Below are 17,778 nucleotides of genomic sequence, written 5' to 3'. Positions count from 1 at the left end.
CCAGGCTAGAGAGGGCTTAGGTGAGGCTGGTAATGTTCTGCTTCTTCATCTGGGTTCTACTTACATAGGTGGTTCACTTTGCCAACATTCACTGGGCTACAGGCTTATGATGGGTGCATTTTTCTGTGTGGCAAATGTCCATAAAATTTTACCAAAACAAAAGACAACAAACAGCAACCTTTAATTCATCTTCCTGCAGCCAAAAACTTGCTAAGAACCTTCTCACCTCCCCTCCCTGCTTCAAAGCTTTCTGGCTCCTCAAACCCTTGATGCCCAGGTAACAAGGCACTACCCACTTCTCCCAACCTAATGCTCATTACACTCAGCTTCAACCACCTGCCATTTTCTGTTCCTTGACTTTGCTCAGGCTAATTTCCAGGCTTCCGGCCACACTGCTGTCAGTTGGGATATCCCCCTCCCCTGCCTTCTCACACTAATTCCTACTCATCCCCTCGGTCCCAGTGTTGATGCACACCCTGTGGCTGAAGGGTACGCCTGCCTCTATGTCTCCAAAGCGTCCTGGACATCTCCACCAGAGCAGCCATCACACCCCTTGTCACTGCCTGCCTTGTCTGTCTCCTCCAGGAGCCAGGGAGTTCCATGAGAGCAGGGACTATGCCTGTTTCACTATCTTATCCTCACACTTGGCCTGTCATTGAGTAGATGCTCCATAAATACTTGCTGAATGAATGAATGAGTGAATGAATGAATGAACAAAGTGTCCCTGCCTTCACCATTTACATGGTCACCAGCCTCTTCGCTGTACAATGAGGAAACTACAGTCCAGCAAGGGGTCCAAGCCTGCTAGGCTGGCAGGGTCATGGCCCAAGTCCCAGGGCTATAAGGCTACCTCAAGAGTTGCTACTGCCCACCCACGCTCCACCAAACAGAGCTTCTGCTCTGCTCAGCTCAGGAAGATGGGGAGCTCTGCTCAGCCAGAAACCTTGAGCACCTCATCTGGCTCTGCCCCAAGCCCATCTAGATGCGAGGCTCAAGGTTCATGTGTGCTGTGCAAGAAGGAAACCCTTGACCAATGACTAGAAGCAAAGCAGAGGGGAGGGGGAAGGGACTCGCCTGAGGCAGGGCATGAGCATGGCTGGGTCACAGAGCAAGCACAGAGAAAGCCATATAACCATCATGAACAACAAGGAAAGGAAAAATTGCCCTAGGTTAAAAGAGAATAAAGAGACACAACAGTATGTGACACGGGAACCTTGACTGGATCCTGGCTTCAAAACAAAGCAGCTCTAAAGGTCATTGTGGTGACAATAAGGGAAAAAACTAAAGACATGCTTCTACATTACCATCTCACCACTATCACCATCCGATACAACACGTATTTTGCTTGCTTGCTTATTGTCTATCTTCCCTGAGCCAAAGAATTTTTGTCTACTTTGCTCACTGCTGTGAGCCTTCAGGGCCTCTTTAGGGCTTGGCACATAGTAGGTGCTCCATACGAATATTTGCTGAGTAAATGACCACGGTATATATAATCCCACAACTTGCCTTTTTTTATCTTATGTTTCAGGGTTGATTCAACCACTATGCTCATTTCATTCATTTGAGCTACGTCTAATATTGCATTGTATATGATTCATAACTTATTTCTTCCATTTTCCTAATGAGGAACACTTCCAGTCTTTCACTATTCCAAGAAATGCTACGATAAATACCTTTACATGGGCCCATTCATATCTTTAAGGTTGGTGTCTGTGAGTGGAATGGCCGGGTCAAAGGCATCTTCAACACTACCAGATATGGTAAAACTATTCTCCAGGTTGGTTATATCAATTTACAGTCCCACACGTCCCCACATCCTCACCAGTAGAATTTTGTCACGTTTAAAATTGGTGGCTTATCTACTGGGTGGGTATAGATGAGATTTTAAAAAACATAAAGCAATGTTTAGTGAGCTTGATTTCGGCCAGAAACTGTGCTAAACCCTTTATGTGCATTAATGCAACTAGTCTTTGCAACAACGCTGTAAGGTAGAGAAATCTCTACCCCCGTAAAGATAAGAAACTGAGGCTATGGGTTGAGCACCTTGCTACAAATACAGAGAAAAGTTGTCACTGACCCATGGCTGAGATTCACAGCCTGCCCCTGAACCACGTTCCCTGCTGCCACATATTTTCCATTTTTTCTTTGATATTTTTGTCACTGTCCAAAGTTTATATACTGAGCATGTGTTACTTCTGTAAGAGATAAAAGAGCCTTAAGAAATTTTATTTTAAACTAGTTTTGAGGTCATTCTCCCACCCCCGGCAGTGAAGAGGGCAAGGATTGGTCTGGTGCTCACAGCCTCTCTTCTGCACACCCTCTGTAGGCGAAGGGAGGTTGTCCCCAAACTGGGGGAGGGACGCCAAGGCCTCCTCGGCAGCTTTTTCAGGCTCCCCAGAGGCCCCCTCAATTATGCCTCCCATCTGCCGGGCCCTGCTCACCAGGTCCGGTTGGTGCTGGAGTCTTGGTGCAGAAGGGCGTTGAGCACATAGGGTACACCTCCCTCAGGAGTCACCCAGGTCCGGGCCACATCCACATTGAAGGCCACCAGAGGAACAAGGCCTGTGGAGAACAGAGGGACATTTAAGAGATGCCTGTTAAAGCCATGGCTGGCCCTTTGACTCCCATCATTCTGTCACATCTGGTGGTGTCATCATCCCCATTTTACAGATGAGAAAAATGAGATTCCCCAGGACCTTTTCCCTATGGGAATAGGACAGGAGTGTAGGCATGTCTGACCCAGAGCTCCTGATCCTCCTACTATGTCAGCACCAAAGCCCCTCCTCCAGCAAGCCTTCCCTGGTTCTCTCCTAGAAGTACTTCCCATCTTCTCACACCTCCCACTGTGCACTTTCTGTACCTGTCAGATAGCATATACTCATGACAGTGTCTTGTACCAAAGTTCAAATAGACTATGAGCCCTAGGGCTAGGATATACATACATTCTGTCTATGAGGCCCCATCAGATGACCCAGGAGAAAACATGTCCTCAAACATGTACAAGAATGTTTACAGAAGCTGGTAATAGTTCCCAAGTGGAAACAACCCAAATGTCCATCAACTGGGGAAGGGATAAGCTAACTGGTAGAGTCACACAATGGAATACTACTCAGGAGTACAAAGAAATGAGCGATTGACACACACGACAAGACGGGTGAATCACAAAAATCATTATGCTGACTGAAAGAAGCTTTACATAAAAGAGTACTGTCTAATTCCATTTACATGATGTTCTAGAACCAGCAAAGCTAATCTATAATAAAAAATATTTCCTGGGGGTAAAGGGATGTGGCTTAACTGGGAAGGGACAGGAAGAAACTCTGTAGGCTTATGGAAACACCCTAGGTCTTGATAAGAATTTGGATGACAAAGGTGTGTGCGTTTGTCAAAAACACACTCAATGGTCAACTTAAAACTTGTGACTTTCACCGAATATAAATTTTCCCTCAAAAAAGAACGAGCAACAAACATTGACCTCTGGTTGATATGTATGCTGAAGCATTTAGGGATGAAGTGTACCAACCTCCGCAATTTACTTTGGAATGCATCAAAATGTAACGTGGCTTGATGGATGGATAGATGGATATATGCAGATGGATATATAGATATATGTTTACATATGTGTCTGTGTGATGTTGCAAATATAACGAAATGCTGACAACTGTAAAATCTAAGTGTGGCATATAGTTTTCCACCGTACAATTATTTCAACTTTTCTGTATACTTGAAATTTTTCACTAAAAAGTTTTGGGGAAAAACTGATATTCACAGATTGCCCCCAACGTCAGAGGTTGTGCCAATCCATACCACAACAACAGAAGAGGAGAAGGCCTGTTTCCTCACAGCACTGCTTGAGGTGTGTGTAGACCATCCTTGTTTTGAGTTTCTTATCATTTTGTTCCAAAATATCTTTTTTAATTCTGAATGAGGTCGAGTCTCTTATTTTAAGTTGTTTACTGCCTATTCATATACATTATCCATTTGTAGGAAATATTGCTTTCTTATTAATTTGCAAGAGTGTTTTGAATCAAAAAAAAATTACCAATGTGTTCAAGATAATACTTCACACTTAGCTATTTGATGTAGGTATCTTTTCCCACATCTAGAATTTATACGTAGTCAAGTTATTTTTCTTTTATGACTCTTCAGTTTTATGTCATGCTTCCCCATTCAGAGATTATTTTTTTTAAGTTCACTCATGTTTTTGTCTGTATTTTGGGGGGTTTTGTTTCACTTCTTACACTTGAATCTTTGATTGATCTGCACTCTATTTTTTGTGTACAGAGTGAAAGAGGGATCCAGCTTTTACTCTTTCTCCCCACAATTGAAATTGTCTCAACATTTTTCCTTGAATGGCTCGTCTTATCCCCACAGATCTGCAGTATCACCTTTATCATTCTCAGAATTCCCATATGCATTTGGGCCTCAGCTGGGACTCAGTTCTGCCCTACTGACCACATTGTCTCCCGCTTGGATATGTTCATTAGTCTCCTGACCTTTCTTTTCCAAGTCTTGTCCCTCTGGATACAACCTCCCCATATCAACTGCCAGAGAGAATTTTAAAAGTATGTCCTGACTATGATACTCCACCGTAAAAACTCTAATGTATATTTACAGAGAAAAAGGGCAAGGTGAAGTTAAGTGTACAGAACTTATCTGTTCAATTACTGTTCAATGAACAACGTTTTTGGGGAAAAAAAGCTTTTTGGAAAACACTCTTTTTTAATGATGGTATAATGACTTTTTCATTCCTAAATATACCACATAAACATGCCATAAGAATGATGTTCTGACATCACACATTCATGCAAAAACATACTCACTAATTTACTTAGTAAAGCAGTTTTTAGCCCCACAATTCATAGGAAACAAATGTGAACTGCTCATCTTGTTTGGATAAATTCAAAATGTCTTGTTTAGCATGTACAAGCCAACTGAGACGGCTGAAGGGGTAGTAGCTTCTGTGATCTGCAGTCTGTTAAAATGTACAAACTATGCCATGTATTTTGAAGTGCTTTCAGGTTTAGCATTTATTTTTCTCTCAATGTATTTTTTCTGTGCTATAACTATATTTAAACATTTTTTTAATGTTTATTTCTTTTTGAGAGAGAGAGACAGAGACAGAGAGAGAGAGAGAGAGCGTGAGTAGGGAAGGGTCAGAGAGAGAGGGCGACACAGAATCCGAAGCAGGTTCCAGGCTCAGAGCTGTCAGCACAGACCCCGATGTTGGGCTTGAACTCGTGAACCACGAGATCATGACCTAAGCCGAGGTTGGACGCTTAACCGACTGAGCCACCCAGGTGCCCCAATGTGCTATCACTTTATTTTTAAAGGTAGTTTGAATGCAAGATAACCACGAGTACCCAAAAGACTGAAGAAACAGTGAAGAAATGGTGAATGAGAAATGTACCTTCTCAATAATGACTCCCTCACAATTATCCTCCACTACTCATCATTAAGTTTTCATTTCCTCTCTTAATGAGGACAGTAAACTTTTATTACAGTAAGTTGTATATGTAAATTATATTTTATATTCAAATTAATTTTTTTGGTATAAACTTGTTTTATCGGCCAGCTAATAAATTTTTCCATCAGTAAAAACTGTTTGGGTATATTGAGCTAGATGGAATGAACCACAGTTTTCCAATGAAATTGATGGAAATAGTTTTTCCAATTAATGACTTTTCACTTAGCAGCACAGACGTTAAAAACAAAAATCATTAGGCAAAGGATACGTTAACGGACTTTTAAGTAAGGAAGAGAAGGAAATATATACATATAAATATACTGTTCTTCATTCACCAAGATATAAATTTAAAATCTATATGTCTCCATTAACATCACTTCAAAATATATTTTAAAAATTGACTGAATTAAAAATACAAAAATCCACAACCAAAATGGGAGACTTTAATGCTTTAACAAATCTTTCATCAAGCTACAAAAGCACATTCAAGTATCAATAATGATATAGAAGATCTGAATATCACAACTGACTAACAGAACACTGTAACTAACAATAGTAAAAGAAACATTTTTTCAAATGCACATGAAACATTTACCCAAATCAAATATATATGAAAGGTCAAAAAGCAAGCCTCAATAAATTTCAATGCATTGAAGTAATTCAGAATAGGTTCTCTGACTACACTGGAATTAAACTAGAAGCCAATAACAAAAAGAAAACTATAATAATTTGAACTTCTCAGAAATCAAGCAATGCACATCTGCATAAGTCAAAAATGAAATGGCCATGGATATTTTTTAGTGATAATTAAGATATGACAAATCAAAACTTGTGGGAAACAGTTAAGGCAGTGCTCAGAGGAAATGTGCAGCCTTAAGTGCCAATGTTAAAAAAGACAAAAAGCTAAAATCAATGATCTAAGCTTCCATCTCAAAAAGGTAAAAGAATAGTAAATTAAACCCAAAGAAAGTACAGGAATAAAGATATGAGTATGTATCAATGAAATAGAAAACTAACTTAGAGTAGAGAAATCAACAAAGCAAAAGTTTACTTTTTTTTTTTTTTTTAATTTTTTTTTTTCAACGTTTATTTATTTTTGCGACAGAGAGAGACAGAGCATGAACGGGGGAGGGGCAGAGAGAGAGGGAGACACAGAATCGGAAACAGGCTCCAGGCTCTGAGCCATCAGCCCAGAGCCCGACGCGGGGCTCGAACTCACGGACTGCGAGATCGTGACCTGGCTGAAGTCGGACGCTTAACCGACTGCGCCACCCAGGCGCCCCGCAAAAGTTTACTTTTAAAAAAGCTTAATGAAACTGATAAACTCTTAGCAACATTGTCAAGAAAAAAGAGAGAACACACAAGTTACCAACATGAAGGAAAAAGAAACCATCAGAATAGATCCTAAGACATTAAGAAATAATGAGGATAGTATACACAACTTTATGCCACTATACTTCACAATTTTGTTGAAATAGACAAATTCCTTGAGATAAAGATTTACCACAACTGATGAAAGAAATGCAAGCTGAATAATCTTGTATCAAAAAAAAGTAAATCCCATTATTAAAAATCTTAGGAAGAATTCCAACCCAGATAGCTTCACTGTAAACTCTTCCAAACATTTAGAGAAGAAATACCAAACTTACACAAACTATTCCAAAGAACAGAATTGAAGGAATACTTTCCAATCATTTTACAGGACCAGAATAACATTGATATATGTTTTAAACGTTTATTTATTTTTTTATTTTGAGTGAGGACAGAGAGAGAATCCCAAGCAGACTCTGCACTCTCAGTGCAGAGCCTGACACGGGGCTCGATCCCACAAACTGTGAGATCATGACCTGAGCCAAAATCAAGAGTTGGATGCTTAACCGACTGAGCCACCCAGGTGCCCTAACATTGATATTAAAACCTGACAAGAGCAAAGACTTAAAAAACAAACAAACAAAAATCAGAAAAAGTCTGACAGGAGCCGTACAAGGAAGGACAATTGATGATCTCTCTTGAACACAGATGTAGGAATCCTAAACAAAATATTAGCAAATCAAATCCGGTGACATATAAAAATCATAATACATCACAACCAAGTGGAGTTTTTTCAGGAATGCAAGGGTGGTTTGACATTTGATAATAATTTATTTCTTTTTCACATTAACAGGAAAAAAATCATATGATCATTATGATAGAAGAAAAAGGCATTTGATAAAATCGAATACTGCTCTGTGATTTAAAAAAATCATAGTAAATCAGAATAGAAGGAATTTATATAATCTGATCAAGAATATCCACAAAAAACCCTCAGCAAACATCATTCTTATTGGTGTGTTATTAAAATCTTTCCCTAAAATCAGGATTGAGACAGGGATGACTACTCTCATCACTTTTACTCAACATTTTACTGGAGGACTTAGAGCAGTGAGAAAAGGGGGAAAAAATGGAGCATAGAGATTAAAAAGGAAAAAATAAAACTGTCATTATTGGCAGGTGAAACTATTAAGTACACTGAGAAATCCAACAGATCTACAAACACTGAGAATTAACAAGAGCCTTTTTAGCAAGGTTACTGGATACAGAGGCAATATATGAAGAACCACTGTACTTCTACACACTATCAATGATCAAATAAAGAGTGAACAATTTTTAAAGATGTCATTAACAAAAGATAGAAATATCAAATGCTTAAAAATAAGTCTACTTAAAGATATGTAAAACCTCCATGCTGAAAACTATAAAAGATTAGGAGATATTAAAGATGTAGATGCATGGAGGAATAGATCATGTTCATGAAGTTAAGACTCAATAATTGTTGTCAGTTACCACTCTATTGATCGATAGCTTCAATAGAATCCTAATCAAAATCTCAGCAAATTATTGGGGGGGAGGGGGGTGTGTTAACAAGCCAATTAAAAATGTATATGAAATTGCACAAGGCAAGAATAGTCTGGCACTCTTAAGGGAGAATAACAAACTTGTAGGACTTGATAACATTACACTATTATTCATCAAGACATTACAAAGTTATAGTCAAGACAGAATTATACTAGCACCAGACAGGCAGATAGACCAGTGGAACAGAGAGTACAAGCACATATGATCACCTGTTTTATGACAAAAGTGACAGTGAAGAACAGAGAGGAAAGAATGATCTTTTAAATAAAAGGTGCTGGGTCACTGGGATATCAATATTGAAAAAAATTAATCTTGACTATTCTCACACGATCACACACACACAAAAGTTCTTGATGGGCTGAAATGTGGATTTAGATAGACTGTATATCTAAATGTGAAAAATGAAACAATAAAGTTTTTAAGGGAAAATGAAGGACACTGGGGTAGACAAATATTTTTTTCAACAGGACACAAAACACACTAATGTAAAGGAAATAACTGATAGACAGATCTTCATTAAACTTAAGAACTTCTGTTTATCAAAAGACACCATTAAGGGAATAAAGAAGCAAGACAGAGTGAGAGGAGATAGTTGCAACACAAATATCTGACAAAAGATTATCAGAATATGCAAAAGATTCCTATAGATCAATAAGGAAAATGCATGTAAGCTAACAGAAAGACGTTTCACAAGAGATTATCCAATGGCTAGTAATCAAAGGCACTCATTAGACTTCAGAGAAAGGCAAATTAGAACCACCATATAATACCACCACACAACTACCAGAATGGTTAAATGAAAAAAACAAAACAAAACAAAACAAAAAACCAATACCAAGTGTTGACACTGATTGGGAGCAACTAGAACTCTGCTGGTAAGAATAGAAGTCAGTACAACCCCTTTGGGAAACCATTTGGGAGCATCAACTCAAGTTGAGCATAAACTGAATAGTCACCAATGGAATACTCTACAGCAGTGAAAATAACGTACAACAAGGTGGCTGGATTTCAAAAAACACAGTGTTGGGTGAAAGACTAGGAACAAACCAGATCGTATCGTATAATTCCAGTTATACAAAGTTGAAAACAGGCAAACTAATCTATGCTATTGAAAGTTAGGAGAGTGTTACCCTTGGGGGTAAGGTAATGAATGACTGGAGGGGTGATAAAGGGTATTTCTGGGCTGTTAGTCATACTCTGTTTCTTGAAATGGGTGTTAGTGGCATGGGTTTGGTTTAATTTGAAAATTCACTAATCCATGGGGCGCCTGGGTGGCGCAGTCGGTTAAGCGTCCGACTTCAGCCAGGTCACGATCTCGCGGTCCGGGAGTTCGAGCCCCGCGTCGGGCTCTGGGCTGATGGCTCAGAGCCTGGAGCCTGTTTCCGATTCTGTGTCTCCCTCTCTCTCTGCCCCTCCCCCGTTCATGCTCTGTCTCTCTCTGTCCCAAAATAAACGTTGAAAAAAAAAATTAAAAAAAAAAAAAAAAAAAAGAAAATTCACTAATCTGAATTTGTCCATTTTATTGTGTAATTCAAAAAAGTTTACATAAAAAAATAATCGCAAGCTTCTGAAACACACTGAATATATAAACATTCTATACGTTAATAATAATATTTCGGAGAGAGGAAAAAAAACACAAAAATTTTAAAACTGCATTGGTTAGCATTGGAAGTAATGAGGGCAACCATCCCTTTACTCTGAAAATTGTTTACTAAAAGGAAAATATTAAGTAGTTTTCTTGTCTTTCCTATATAAATTGAATTTCAGGATCACCAAATAGTTCTAGTTGATGTGGGAAGAATAACAGAATCATAAAAACACAATTTGGCAAGGCATTATACAATAATTAATTCAGGCCATGACCATCAATGGATGAAACTACTAGAAGAAAGTTTGGTAGAAAACTTTACAATTAGACTGACACCACCTGAGCCCACCAGTCAATCTTAATGTCCCCAGGAATACTGGGTCCTCAGACATATGTCCCTCTGAGTGTGACACCACAGGAAGATTATAGGAGCCCTAGACTCTGTGTTCCTAACAAGCTCCCAAGTGATGACCACGCTGCTGGTCCTCAGACCACATTTTGAGTAGCAAGTCTTTAAAATACTTTGGCAAAAGAAACAAAAAGGGGGGAGTGAGATAAATCCAGGAAGTATGTCACAACCCCCCGAAAGTTCTAGAGTGTGCTTGCCAAAACAGTTAAACCTGAATTTAATGAAGTCATTGCCACCAACATCCAGGTTTTGGGAAATTCAGGGGATAGAAGACAAACTGCACCAAAAGGAGGAAACACACAAACCCTGAATGAAGCTGTTCTATAAGAAAAGTGACCAAGATCTGCAGTAAAGGAAAGACTTCAAAAAGACACACAAACCAAAAAATTGGCAAGGGGGCCACTCTAGACTAAGAGAGGCACAACAACCAAATGTAATGTGGACCTCGTTTGGATCTTGACTTGAACAAACTTATTGTTAATAAAAAGATAAACGGTGACAGGAAGATTCGAATGTGGACTGGGCATTAGATAATACCTCAAAATTATTTTTAACTTTGTTAGGTGATTAAAAAAACATTGTGGCTATGTGAGAAAATAACCACACAGCTCAGAAACCTGCACTGAAGTACTTAGGGGTGAAACGACACAATGGTTTTTTGGGTTTGCCTTAAAATAATGTTTCGGAAACATTAAAGTGCTAGTGAATCATCCAAGTTTCTTATTAAAATACAGATTCTGATTCAGTGCATCAGGAGTGGGACTGAGAGCCTCGTCTAATGAGATCCTCGTGATGCCAGACTGCTGGTCACAACACCAAGTTTGAGCAGCACAGCTTTAAAGAAACCAAAAGGGATAGTGAAATAATGCAGCCAGTGTGACGGTCTATCTGGGCGATGGTATATTGAGTTTGTGACTGTTATTTCCTCTGCTTTTGTACATGCTTCAAATTTTGTTCAAAAGTCACCTTCCAGAGGCTCAAGTAGGTGGCACAATGTGAGAGGGCAGTGTTCGAGCTCTCATTTCTCAATTCCCAGGCCCTCTCCCTGAACCCGCACAAAGCAGCCACCTGTACTTTATTTCGTTCCCCTTATACCTCGGCCTTGCCCAGAATGATTTGTGGCAACTCATAAAAGTATACAGTGCATTAAGATAAAACTTGTTTTGGGGCGCCTGGGTGGCTCAGTCGGTTAAGCGTCCAACTTCGGCTCAGGTCATGATCTCACGGTTCGTGGGTTCGAGCCCCACATCGGGCTCTGTGCTGACAGCTCAGAGCCTGGAGCCTGTTTCAGATTCTGTGTCTCCCTCTCTCTGCCCCTCCCCCGTTCATGCTCTGTCTCTCTCTGTCTCAAAAATAAATAAACATTAAAAAAAATTTAAAAAAAAGATAAAACTTATTTTAAAATAAGGAGGCAGGCAAAAGGAAGGAAAATGACAGAAAAAGCAGGGTGAACATGGAAGGGCACAATTAAACCAGGAAGGAGGCTAACAGCTAACCTGTGCATCAGCAAGTACTAGCACTTTCTGTGGTGAGCCCCACTTTGGGCTCTGAACACAGTACAGGTACACAGTGGGTGCCTCATAAAATGATTTCTTGAAAAACTGTATAAATGGATAAACTTCCTTGAAGCCAAAGTAAGGATGAAGATGATAAGCTATATTATTCACAGTGTCCACAAAATCAGAGGAAAAACTTCTCCCGGGGAAGCAGAAAAAAAAACAAAACAAAAAATTTCCCTGAGGATTCTCTTCATGAGACCACTGAATGAATGGGGGCAGAGTGGGGTTAAAAAAAAACAACAGCAGCAGCAGTGAATGAACAAACCTACATCCCAAGTTACCCACAGCTGTTATTCGTGTCCTCCCTGCCATCACCCAAAGTACAATGCATAAAACACGACCAGACCGCAAGCTGTTACCTGTCTGGGGGCCATGGATCACTTTGAGAATGGGATGAGAGCATCAGAGCCTTCCCCACCCACCCAACTGTATCTATGCCCAAGTCTTACCTCTGCTCTACTCCGAGGTGATCTCCTGCCTTGCCATCTTCACCATTCAACTCCTCCAAGAGGCCTTCCTGACCTCCAGACCCCTATCTGGGCCCTCTGTACCCCTGCAAACCTTCGATCACAAACTAAAACTCTCCTGCTTATCTCCTTGTTTATTTATTGCCTGTGACTCTTTCTCCCACCACCGGTGAGCCCCTCTGAGGGCAAAGACTGGGCGTCAGCCTTGTTCATCATGTCATCCCAGGGCCTGGTAGGTGTCCTACACCTAGTGCGTGCTAGATGAGTGAACAGCGCTCACAGGCACCTCTGTAGCCAACCCATGGATCCTCAAGGGTTCTAGATCAAGACCCTATGTGGGGAATGGGGAGCACTGTTCTCCGTGAATACAGGAGGATTGGGCTCAGGCTCCTTGGCTCATTTTACACCAAGCCCTGTGTTTGTTGGTCAGGCAGGTTAGGGTAAGCAAACTGAGTAGGAGAGAATTAAAAAGTAAGAACGAGCAGCTTCTTCTTGCAAGGAGTGATTAGGAGGCTTTCTTTCCCGTTTTACTGTGTAACTGATAGACATGGTTTGAAACCCCTGAGGTAAGTCCAGTCTCCTCACCTGGCCATCTGCGGCATCTCCCTGCCCAGCCCAGTGCCCCTTCTGCCAGGTCTGCTCTCCAGCCGCTTCAAGCTCCTCTACACCTCACTCCCTGAACACCATCCCCATACCTCACACCTCTGGGCCTTTGCACAAGCAGTTCCCTCTGCCCGCATGTCTTCCTTGCTCTCACCTCTGTCCCGTCTTTGGGGACCTGCTCAGGCACTAATCCAGATCCTCAGCCAGAGTAACTCACTGGTCCCTGAGCCCCCACCACATCCCGCAGTGTCTCTGTCTGGCTCTGACTAAATCCTGTCTAGGTCAGAGTGATCTGTGATTAAGTCTGTCTCCCCCCAAAATGTGACCTAATCTGAGTCATCCATGACAACCCCCTAACCACAAAGCCCAGTTCAGCACAGGGCCGGGCCCAGAAGAGGTGTCCTGGAACTGTCAGAGTAGGTCAGAGATTCCTGTTCCCCACCCCACCCTTGGCCCCATTTTTGCTGTTCTCAACTGAGAGATCGTGGAGCAAGAACCCTGAGGGGTGGGAAAGGGGAGGAGACCAATCACAGCTACCCTCCCGGAGCACCTGATTCCTTCCAGGCACCACACTGGGTGCTGAGGCTCAGAGAAGTTGAATGATTTGCTTGTGGCCCATCAGCAGATTGAATACTTGTGTCTAGGGCCCAGGTCTGCCTAATTCCAAAGGCTTTAGTAAAAGCTGGAGGCACTGAGGAGTTGGTAAACAGACAAGAAGGTCACAAATGGTCCCAGAAGCTGGGCACAGCTCCCAGCTGTGCCAGCAGCTCACTGAGCCTGGGCAGAGCTCTGGGTTAGATAGTTGGTAAATGAGGTCAGCGAGAACCTCCTGTGCAGGCACAGTGGCACGAGAACATGTGTGGAGGGCAGCACCATATTCACTGAGCTTTCCCAGTTACCAGCACCCACCCTGAGAGCTGGCTGGTGCCTAGGATCTGCCAGCCGTAGGCCACCTTGCTAGAGCAGACTCCCTCCAGGCCCCTGGCATTTTACTTTTGCTTGGGCTGTCCCTAGATCGGGCAACTGCTTCCTTTCCTACTGAAACAGAAAAAATAGCATGGGTCCCAGAGGGAGACGGTCCTGGGTTCAAATCTTGCTTTGCCACTGCGTTACTTAAGGACCTTGGGCTTGTCACCTCACCTGCTTCCCCATCTGTGATAGAGGGCTGTGCTGTGCAGAGCAAATAGGGCAATGCCTGCCCAGTGTCTGACACACCGGAGGCCCAGTGTGGGCGCTGACGTCAGCGTAAAGCCACAAGGGAGGGCCTGTCATGCTCCCTCTGACAGCCTTACCCTCCATCTCAAGCCCCTCTCGTGTGCTGTCAGACATGAGAGCCCAGCCAAACCAGTGTCTGTCACCACACTACCCACAAGGCTGCCTCCCCTGAGCTGTCTCCAGCCACATAGGCCTGCTGAGTCAGAATAAGACCCTCCCTCCATCCTGTCAGCCAGCATTGCTTCCCCCTCAACCATCTATCTTCCCCCAACACACTGGGCATTTTAAATACACATTCTCACGGCACTAGTCTGTTTAGCAAACTCAGGCCCAGGGGGAATGGTTTGCCCAAATTTATACTAGGAGCTGGCTGTAGAACTGGGACTAGAGTCAGGTGTCCTGACCCGCCACTCAGAACACCCAGAAGGGCCTTGGGGAAGCTCTTGCCTCAGAGCCGCCTGCAAGGTGCCTGTCCCACAGAGGAGCTCACCTTCAACCCACCCACCCACACCAATCTTTCACACAGGAGCCTCATCGTCTCGCCTTTCTCCAGGACTCCACCTCCCAACGTGCAAGTCTCACTGTTGCCACCCTGCTCAAGATCTGCTGTGGCTTCCCGTTCCCCTCTGGGTGAGGTTTAAGCTCCCTTAGCCTGGTACTCTGGCCCTCCACACTGCCCACCAGCACCCTGGACCTCTCCAGCCTGACTGCCCCACATGCCCCCCATATATACCCTATAAGCCGACCTCCCAGCCAACGTTGGAGACATCTGGTTCCCAAGTGGCCTACAGTCCACACCTGGCTTGTCCACAAACACCGCACTTCGCAGATGTTTTTCCTCTGATTGCAATGCCCTTTACCCATCCCCCACGCGGGAGACCTGAAGGAATCCTCAATGGATCTGCTGGCTGGGGCTAGAGGTTTCTCTGTGTGTGAGTGCAGCCGACTTTCTCTTCACACAGGGGACCCAGGACAGGGATTGGTACACGCTCACCCCCAGGGCTCAGCATGTTCTGGCTGGGGGTAGGGGGTGCAGGATAGACAATGTCAGAGCAGACAGCCTTCTGCTCTCACTCAAGCCTTGCCCTGCATCTTCCTGAACAGACTCCTCACACTCCCCATCTTTGTCCATACTGTTTCTACACAGAAACACCCCCACCTCACTCGAGCACTCTATACTTGCCAAAGACCTCCTCCATCCTCAGGGCCACATTGGACACCACGGTCCCCCATCCCTAACAACCAAGGTTTGTCATTATATAATTGCACACAAATATAGGGGTGTTCCTGGGGCAGAACCAGGACTGACACCTTCCCACCCCCCCACTAGGGCCCAGCAGGGCCACAGGCCTCAGCCTGAAGTTGGTGCGACAGCACAGCGGGCCCTAGACTTCTGGCTCCTTCTTCACCATTGTAAGGTGACCCAGGGAAGAGAAGTTAAGTGGCTGGGGTCACAGAATGACTCAAGTGTAAAAACTAACCTGGGGATAGCAGGCTGCATGGTAGCAGGATGAGATGGGGCTAGGGGTGTGGGTATGGGTAGCTCCAGCATCACAGGGTGTCTGTGTATCTGTTCCTGACTAGAAAACTCTTTGATAACTGATATTATCTCATCTGCTCCCACAGATGAGAAGTGGACACCACTGTGGGTGGCTTGGGAAGGGTGGAAGGTCAGGGTCAGGCCAGGAACAGTCTGGATTCTCTCCAGCCTAGAGAGGCCCAGCCTGGAGTCATTCAAGGCCCTGGACCTGGAGTCATAGTCTGAGGGGTCCCTCCCACCTTGGCTGCATCTCCTTGTCACTTTCTCAGACTCTCCCCAGCCCTTAAGACTCAGCACCAGTCTCACCTCCTCCAGGAAGCTCTTCAGGATTGGTCCATCCCTCCATCCCACCTCACAGCTCAGAGCAGAACTGTCACAGCTTTATTTCTCCCACTCAGACTGGAGCCGCTGGGGCCTTGCTCTTACACCCTTTCCTTAGCTTAGCCAAGCTGAGGGCTCAGTGACCTCATTGCAAGCCTGCTCCATCTTGCTCTCTGCTGTCCATTGGCCTGGGGACCGTCTAGGCCCCAGAAGGACTTTGATAAATGTCTCCTGGATTGACATTACTGAAAAAGGTGCTGGGCAATGGCTGGTCATGCCTTAGCCACAGGAAACAGAGACTAGCAGGAGCCCCAAATGATGCCAGGGTTAGCACCCCAGGCCATGGGGTAGTCTAGAATTTGGGAGGCAGGACAGAGGCCTGAGCTTGAGCCCCATTTCTACTGGTACTTGCTTGTAACCCCCGACAGTCACTGCACCTCTCTGGGACCCAGTCAACTCCTCCATTCTGAGAGGGGGGAGGACCAGAGTCTAGTCTAAGCATCTTTTTCAGACATACTTGGTGATGGGGCATCAAAGCCATATGCCATAAAAAGTGTGAGATTTTCTCCACACTATGTGACTGAAAATAAAGAGAAGTCTAAACTGTAAAATAAGGAAAAGGAAGTTCAACAAACTTTCGACCTTTTCATAATGACTATTTTGAACATCAAATATGAAAATGTGTCCAAAAATGTATTCTTTGCTGGTGCCCTACATGTTTGGCCTGCCTCCTGGTGACCTGGCTCCCGGCTAGATGCTAATTTTGAGTTCCCTCCAACAACGGATTCAGCTTTCTCAGACACTGTCTAGTACTCACTTGCTTGCCCCTGCCCATCCTTCAGGGAGAACTCAGGCTCCCAAGAGCCTTGAAACTGTATCTGCCTGATGTCCATCTCATTCTTCTGTCAAGTTTCTGCCCAATGCAGGAGACCCCTGGGGAAGCTTGTCCAGATCACTAGGCTGGACCACCCTGGCTTGATCTGAGCGGCCTCCAGGGACTCGCTGACCATGTTGAATCTCAACCGAGGCCATCTGGGCAGTTGCCGGCTCATGGCTTGGCTTGCCCCAAGTGGTTTCCATGGTCTCCTAGAAATGGGACCCCCAATCCGGGAGAAAAGGAAGTGGCCCCCTCTGCCCACACACAGGTTCTCATACCGGCCCTAACATCAGAAACAGGAAGCAGACTCCCCCAGTACATTCGCCTTCTGCCACACAGACACCTGCCCCCCAGTCTCTCCTCCATGCTCACCTTCTCACAGGGCCCTCACCCTCCTCAGCTGAACCCGTCTGTGATGGAAGAGGGTGCTCTACTGGGCAGGATGGGCATCATCAACCTCCATGCTCAGAACAAACTCACACAGACCCAGGGACCCGCCCGTAAGGGGTGCTGTAGAGAGAAAGCCCAGGGCGGGGAGGGGAGGCTGGCTGGAGGAGGAACAGGGCGGCAGAGCTCTGGAGTCTGAAGCCACAGGCTGTTGGCACTGTCAATAGCCTCAGAAGCCCTTCTGAGCAAGGCTGGGGATCCAGCAAGCAAGAGTACCTCCCTGAGGGATTTCCCACTTTCTCTGACTTCTGGCTCTGAGTGAGCCCCATTTAGACAGGCTGTGCTGAGGGCACAGCAGTCTCTCAGGGCAGGGGGTGAGGCTGACTTACTGGTCATGTAGAGCAGAGTGTGCAAGAGCCACATCCTAGCTGGAGCAGAGGCAGCAGTGTG

The 17,778-nt window shown here is 44.1% G+C and overlaps 1 protein-coding gene across 1 annotated transcript in view; it reads right to left on the bottom strand.

Annotated features, from left to right (window-relative positions):
- The window catches only part of ITGAE (integrin subunit alpha E), a 63,068-nt gene extending 45,290 nt beyond the window's left edge, over window positions 1–17,778 (bottom strand). Inside the window, exons 1-2 of the mRNA XM_047080588.1 lie at window positions 17,718–17,778; window positions 2,442–2,562 (exon numbers count right to left, since the gene is read on the bottom strand). Of these exons, the coding sequence (XP_046936544.1) occupies window positions 2,442–2,562; window positions 17,718–17,751 (155 nt within the window). The 5' untranslated portion in view covers window positions 17,752–17,778. The remainder of the gene's footprint in view (window positions 1–2,441; window positions 2,563–17,717) is intronic.

Source organism: Lynx rufus, unplaced genomic scaffold (genome assembly GCF_022079265.1).
Source record: "Lynx rufus isolate CCGP_SWC_20201006 ecotype Redwood Valley unplaced genomic scaffold, mLynRuf1.p SCAF_18, whole genome shotgun sequence".
Lineage (NCBI taxonomy): Eukaryota > Metazoa > Chordata > Mammalia > Carnivora > Felidae > Lynx > Lynx rufus.
This window is presented reverse-complemented; position numbering and strand designations above follow the sequence as displayed.